Source organism: Fukomys damarensis, unplaced genomic scaffold, assembly GCF_012274545.1.
Source record: "Fukomys damarensis isolate Sample0158 unplaced genomic scaffold, DMR_v1.0_HiC HiC_scaffold_17, whole genome shotgun sequence".
Taxonomy (NCBI): domain Eukaryota; kingdom Metazoa; phylum Chordata; class Mammalia; order Rodentia; family Bathyergidae; genus Fukomys; species Fukomys damarensis.
The window spans coordinates 43,521,505-43,529,273 of record NW_022900929.1 but is presented as its reverse complement, the minus strand read 5'-3'; the positions used below and the strand labels follow the sequence as shown (position 1 = coordinate 43,529,273).

Genomic DNA, 7,769 nt, shown 5'->3' with positions numbered 1-7,769 from the left:
CTCAGACAAAGGACTATTATCAAGGATATATAAAGAACTCAAAACAATCAGTCCCCCCAAATATAAAGACCCGATTCAAAAATGGGCATCAGACATGAACAGATATTTCTCAGACAAAGAAGTAAAAGCAGCAAAAAAATATATGAAAAAATGTTCCACATCACTGGTCATTCAAGAGATGCAGATGAAAACAACACTGAGATTCCACCTCACCCCACAAAGAATGGCTGCTATCAAGAAATCACACAATAACAAATGTTGGCGGGGTTGTGGGGAGAAAGGAACCCTCCTCCATTGTTGGTGGGAGTCCAGACTAGTGAAACCACTATGGAAATCAATATGGAAATAACTCAAAGAGCTTGGACTGGAGGTTCCATTTGACCCAGCCATCCCTCTGCTGGGTATCTTTCCAAGAGAACTAAAAGAATCATATCACAGAGAAGTATGTGCACCCATGTTTATAGTGGCAGAGTTTGTAATAGCTAAATCTTGGAAACAGCCTATTTGCCCATCCGTTGGAAACTGGATAAAGAAGTTGTGATTTTTCTATAAAATGGAATATTACTCAGCCATAAAGAGCGAGAGAATAGATTCATTCATAGGAAAATGGATACATATTGAAGATATATTCCTAAGTGAAATAAATAAATCACACATGTGTAAATACCAAATAGTTTCCTTGGTGTAAATATTCTGCAACAATGCATAAGATGCTAATAAGATTACTGACATTTAGAAATTTGAAGAAAGGAGCTAAAGGTGTAGGGAAGGTGTGATGGGTAGGGGAAGAACAAAAAGGGAAAAGAAAAAAATGTGAGACAATGAAAAGATGAAAATAAAGTGTTTGTAGATGGGGAGGAGAGGAGGGGGTGAAGGGAGGGCAGAGGTAAGGGGAAAAATGAGAATCAAGACTTGCCATGTAGTGGTACATGATCCCAACAATGAATGTAACTGTACTGTATCCCTAAAATGTACCAATAAACTCAATAAAATGTAAAAAAAAAATTAAAAAATTAAAATTATCTCCTAGTAGTCTGGAGATAAAGATCAGTGGCACTGCACCTACCTGGCAAGCACAAGATCCTGAGTTTGATCCGCAATACTGGAAAAAGAAATTATCTCCTATCCTACCTCAAATTTTTCTATATATAAGGTTTTTTGTATTTTTACTACTACTGTGATTACAAGAGTTAAACTGTTATGCATTTACTTGCTCATCTTGGAATGTAAATTTTACAAAGGAAGGCTTTGTCTTCTACATTTGTGTAATTCCATTGCATGTCAATGAGTAAACAGTTGCTTATTTAATGAATAAGTGACATGTATCAATCCCAATGACAATTGTCTAGTTTATTTTGACAAGGTAGTTGGGCAAAAAATCACCTGACAATGTCATCAAGTTTCACTGCATCTGTTTTCATCTTGTTTTTTGTTTGGGTTTTTTTGTGGTACCAGGAATCGAACTCAGGTCCTTGTGCTTGCAAGGCAAGCCACCAAACCGCTGAGCTAAATCCCAAGCCCCTCATCTGTTTTCATCTTAACATCTTAGAATCACTGGCATTTGTTCTACTTTTGTGACACCTGGGCTGTGCTCAATTCAATTTCCTTCACTTGAAATTAATCCAACAATGTAGTGCTTCCACATACCAATCTTCTTTTGTAATAAATTTCCAAGTATTTAAATTATCTTACCCAGGTAGGAAAAGATAAGAAGACATAATCTATTATCTTATGAATGTAGGACTTGAAAGTTGAGTTGGGAAAAGTAACTGCTAGTGACACCAACATTAGTGCTTGCATCACTTATGAAGCTCATGGTAACTCCTTTATCTTCCCTCATCTAATAAAAGTTTTTCTCGTTTTGCCTAATATCATATACTTATTCTAAAATATGCTCTATCACATCATTCTTTGGATTAGAGCAAGTCCGGTGGGTCAGAATCCACAAGGTGAAGCTGAAATTAAGATTTTCAGAGTGGACTACAAAGAGTTTGATTTAGGCAAACTGGAGAAAGACTTGAGAAATTGTCCTTTAAAAACACTTCCCAAATAATTATGAACCAGTGATAGTAATACAGATTGTGTGAGGCGAACATGATAACCACTACACTGTGGAAACCCATTACAGTAATATAGATGGTTACTAATCACCTTAGATCAAAATAAAATTTTGACTCTATTATGATTTGCTGATGAGCACAAATTTACTTTTAAGTGAGTTTTTTTTTAAATGTGTGAATGTTCTATTGTTCTGCTAGGAGAAGGGGATAGATCTTTAGGCCAGGAAAACCAAGTGTCAGAATGGATAGGACTTACAAGAGGTCAAGTGTTAAGTCAGTGACCTCAGGAAAGTGAGTAATTATTAAAGATCAGAGTAGGAAAAGAGTGCAAATAGAGACATCTAGTTTATTTAATTCAAGTTGCCATCTGTCACATTCTAATTTGCAGGCAATTCCTGCTTTAATTGAGATAATTATTGTCCAGTACTTGAAAGAAATTAGCAGATTTGGAGTTTGGGTCACTAAATGCCAATGGATATAGACCTATATTTAACTAGCAGAAGAAATATGGAAAAAAGGAAATGAGGAAAAATATGATCCTTTCATAAATTCTTATTAATCTTGACTAATTTTTGTGCATTTCTGAATTTTTCTCAAGGCTGCCTTCATGTCCTTGTTCCGGAGACTGTAAATCAGTGGGTTTACGAGTGGGGTCACTGAGGAATAGACGAAGGTTACAATCTTCTGTGTCCCCGCTGGATTTCCAGAGTTTGGCCTGATGTACATCATCATGATGGCTCCGTAAAACAGAGACACCACAACTAGGTGGGAACCACAGGTGGAGAAGGCTTTACGTCTGCCAGCTCCTGATGGCACATGAAACACTGCTCTGAGAACCAGTGTGTAGGATGCAAGGATGAAAAAGAAGGTGATGAAAATAATAAATGAGCTCAGCAAAGAACAAGAAAGCTCAATTCCAGGTGCGGGGATGCAGGACAAAGCCAAAAGAGGACCGGGGTCGCAGACAAAGTGGTCAATCGTGTTTGGGCCACAAAAAGGGAGCTGTGTGATAAAGTAGATGGGGACTGGATAACAGAGGAAGGCTGTCACCCAGCAGAGGACAACCAAGTTTATGCAGAGACGATTGTTCATGATGGTAGGGTAGTGGAGAGGCTGGCAGATGGCCAAGTATCGGTCAAAAGCCATAAGGGGGAGTAGGAAAGTCTCAGCAGTGCCCAAGGAGAAGAAGAAGTAAAACTGGAGGAAGCAGGCTGTAAAAGAGATGGCTTTGGACTCAGAAAGGAAGTTTGTCAGCATGTTGGGAATGGTGGAGTTGATGTAACAGATCTCGAGGAATGAGAAGTTGGCCAATAGGAGGTACATAGGGGTATGTAGCCTGTGGTCCACCTTCACCGCACACACGATGGCCCCATTTCCCATCAGGGTCAGGATGTAGGACACAGAGAACAGCAGGAAGAGGAGGATCTGAACATCTCTGGAGCAGGGAAAAGTCAGGAGTATGAACTCAGTCACTCTTTTGGCTTCTGACATATTCATGGCTTCCTAAAATGTAGGGAAGAGAACAATGAAAATGATGTGTGACTTCACATGTGTAGATATCGAAGTTTCTCTGGTGTGATAAACTAAAAGTGTAAATAAGAATCAAAATATATAATTAACATTGTGTAATAGGAGAAAAGGTCTAAAGTCATAGGGGAAGTGGGAGGGTAGGGGAAAAGGTGCAAAGGGAAAAGGAAAAAATAAAAGGAAAAAAGTGGAAACAAAGACTTTGTAAATAGGAGAAGGTGGAAGGTGAAAGGGAGGCCAAGGGAATGGGGAATAAATGAGAACCAAGATACATCATGCAAAGATACAAGATCTCAGGGATGAATGCAACTATTTATATGTAAAATTTACCAATAAAGGGGAAAAAACAAAAAAATTAAACTATGATGCCAATGCCAGATGACACTGGTGAGTGACTGTCCAAGAAAAGAAAAAAGAAAAAGAAAATGATATGTAACCTTATTTCCTAACCCTGAAGGATATTTTCTTTTTCAAATATTCCTGAGTTCCTCATATTCTATTATTCTAATAAGTTAATGATAAGTATACTACTGAAGACTATCAAACTTTGAGAGAGCTTTATGTGATCAGACTCTGAATTGCTGTATCACATCTCATTATTCTTTCAGAATTTTCTCACAAAGACAGGATCTCAGGCAATAAGCTCCTTGGATAAGCTCCAATAACCTGGAGAAGGTCAATGACAGCCCTACCAGATGTGTGCAAAGAGATATGAATTCTATGTATTTGAACCCATAGAATCAAATATAAAAGATCCAACACTAGACACCAACTTTCAGTTTCATGGATCGGTGTAGTCAGATACACAGAAAAGAAGGAAAGATAATGGTAACAGCACAGAGAGAATATTACGCATTTCACTTTTATTCTAGATTAGTGTTAGCGTTATCAGTATTCCTGTCTTAAAATAAGCCAGACAAAAAGTGTCCACGGTGACATCCTACTTTCAGTGTTCGTCAAAGCTTGTTAACTCAGAAAAGCTTCAACTGTCCAGACATCTACATAGTGGAATTCAGCTGGGCTCCATCATGTAACACCAGTTGGAGTATAAAATATCTGTAAACCTTAGGCTATGTGAAGTCTACTTAGAGACAGCCATAACTGAGTAGTGGATTACATTATTTTATTTATGAGCCTGCAGTCTCAGGATTTCTAAAGGTATCTTTCTTCTGATTAAGGCATACAGAAGCTCACCAGTGTTAGCTGCTCCCAAGCAGAGGCCCCTGGGTACTAAGGCCAGAGTGCTAAGTAGGAAAAATGATCCTTCTAGACAAGAATCCCTTTTATTCCTTTACCCTCACTATTGCTTGAATCCTCCTGTAGAACAAGGTCGTAGTTGTTTGGAAAGCAAAGAAAAAGGAGAATATCCATTAAACCTCCATTAATGCACTACATTTGGTTTGGGCCACTAACTTCCACTGTGCAAGAGGCAAATCCAAGTCAACATAATTGCCTAAGATTTTGTTGCTAGTGGTTTGGTCTTAATTTGTTCATTTATTTTCTTGACCCATTCTTTTAATGAGAGACAGTTATCTTTTGGGGATAAATGACCCAAGATTATGGAGTAATAATATTCAAGTAAATAGAAGTGTAAGAGTCCCAGACCCTTTTTATAAAAAGTGTTCTAGCTATGATTGTTTATTAATGCATTAATTACAAAAAGATATTTTTCAAATTACACCATATGATACCTTTAAGGATAATTTTGAGTATTGCATAGAATGGAAGGGATTCAGAAAATTTTACCTCTCACATCAATTCAAATTTCTTTTATAGCCTTTAAGTCCCTCTTTGGCATAGAATAGTTGGGAGTGCAGGATTTTAGCATACTCCAGAAGGAAGACATGAGGAAAGAACACCAAAATCAAGAAATACTTGTTAAGCAATGTGTATGAGAATTCCCATGACTTTACAATCCAAGTGGGTGTGGCCTCACCAATCTGGAGTGCTGGATTATCTTGTTGCTTTCCTGTCCTAGTGTCTGATGATCTGATGTTTGGAAGAACATAATGCTACTCAAATAAAGGAGAGTTGAAGTATTTTCAGCTCTGCTTCACAGTGTGTTTGTCAATCCTTCCAGATTTCATTTCACTAAATTTCTCCTAAAAAGCTGGTTCGCATTGGATCCAAATGCCGATTAATAAAGACAGAAGGAACCTGCTACTGAGTTCCTTTCCTCTCTCATTTTTCTGAGTTTTCCATTCCTCTTACTTGTAAAGATGAATTTTTCCATCCATTTGTGTAATTTGAGCAGTTGTTTTTTTCATCCACATAAAAGAAATCAGAGCTAAAAGACAATTATAAGAGCTGTGTTATACTTGTATTGCTTCTGATCCCATAGCCTCATGAAACTGCAAGATCCAACGTCCAATCTTCTGTTTTGACTGCAGCAAAGGGCAGACAGGATGGTGAGCATGTTATCCTTGGTATCTGATAGCCTCAAAGTGGGTATATGTGGTAAGACTTGGAGAGGGATTGGCATATTTACTATACAGAGACTTATCTGTGTTGCTGTGTTACCTAGAATTTATTCATCTGAAGGATATAGTCTACTGTGGATATCAAAAGTAGAATTTTCTGAGGGAAGATTGTTGATCCCAAATGTTCTCTTCCCATGGGAGCCCACTAATTGGCTCTTGGGACCCAGTTTCTCTCACAGTGATCAATCACCTCCTGCTATTCTTAAAGCACCTATTTTTTTCTTCTATTGGCAGATTACTGCCATGATGGTATGAACACTAAAGCAGCACAGCTGTACTGCAGGCATGTACAAAAAAGGATGATCAACAGAGTGATGAATGGGGGCAGGAGAGGAGGGAAAGAGGCTAAAAAAGGAATTAAGATGTGCTATGTACATGTACCAGCTTTCCATAGGTATGTAAACATTTTGTACTACACACATGTAGTAATAAAATTAAATTTTAAAGCAACACATTTTTGAGCAAAAATTTTTACTTCTCTCATTAACTCTGCTTCTTACTATGACATCAGTAAGTACTGTTACCTGGTCAGCAGAACACTGGAATATATACCATGGAGTTATGTAGTGAAATGTCAAGTTTCTAGAAAGTTGCACCCAATTATGATTTCAGTCATTTCAAACATTTTAATAGATATTCCTAAGAGTTGACATGATTGTTGAAATATTCTTGCTTTGGCTAAGTAAGGTATTGAGCAAAATGATGTTGCAACTTTATATAATCCTTTTGTTTTCAATATGTGTGTGTGGCTTACTTATATGCATATATAAACATGCCTACATCTCTGTATTTAACAGAATTTTCTTCTAATCATAGTTTCTAGTATCTCCACTGAGACTGAATGACTGTTAATAATTTGACTACATAGAATTCAAGGAATAAAAATTTTGCGGGGTTGCTACTTCAATTTGCTGATCCTATAGAATTATTCTTCCCCAATAAAGAACTAAAAGAGTGGGGCCGGGGATTTAGCTCAGCAGTTTGGTGGCCTGCCTTGTAAGCACAAGAACCCGAGTTCAATCCCCAGTACCAAAATAAATAAATAAAAGAGTGAATGAGATATATAATATGTCAACATACAATACTTAATAAATAAGTAGTGAGAGACAACATCAAAAAAATGGAACCAATCAATTAAAAACTCAAATTGAGAATAAAATATGTTGGATATCCCACAACCAATGACAAACGGGATTTCAAAACTTATTTTGTAACTACACAGTGAGACAATATAACTGAGATTTTAAAAATTTAGATCAATATAAAGAACTTTTAATCAATTTGATCTCCCTGTGGTTGTTTCAAAGTTAAATTTTATTTTATAATTTTAGCGTGTGATATAATACATGGCAGAAAATACACTAAATACATGTAAAAAGTATAATGAGCTTAACAAATAATTATAAAGCAAGCATATAAAATCTACCAATAAAGACAAGAAATAGAGCATAGATAGTCTCTTAGTTTCCCTTCTATTTATTTATGGACTGATTTTTATTAGTACATGTTTATAATACAGAATGTTTACAGTCCTTATGTGGAATCGATATGTGTGTATAACACATCTTAACTCCTTTTTCATCTCCTTTCCATCCCTCCCTCTTCATTCCTCCCCCCTCCATCTCTTGATCCCTTTTTCATTTGAGAAAGCTCTATCCTTCTGCTATTACTTGTCTGTTTTTTTACTTCTCATAATTTGATT

General features: G+C 36.8%; 1 protein-coding gene across 1 annotated transcript; it reads right to left on the bottom strand.

The window, feature by feature from the left end:
- Positions 1 to 2,615: 2,615 nt before the first annotated feature.
- Positions 2,616 to 3,557, bottom strand: LOC104850428 (olfactory receptor 11H6). The gene has a single exon (XM_010607389.1). It carries the CDS (start codon positions 3,555 to 3,557, stop codon positions 2,616 to 2,618), a length of 942 nt encoding a protein of 313 aa, XP_010605691.1.
- Between the last annotated feature and the right edge of the window lie 4,212 nt (positions 3,558 to 7,769).

Bases quoted from the DNA above. Each gene is read 5' to 3' on its own strand.
- LOC104850428 (XM_010607389.1), bottom strand. From the start codon at position 3,557: ATGAATATGTCAGAAGCCAAAAGAGTGACTGAGTTCATACTCCTGACT.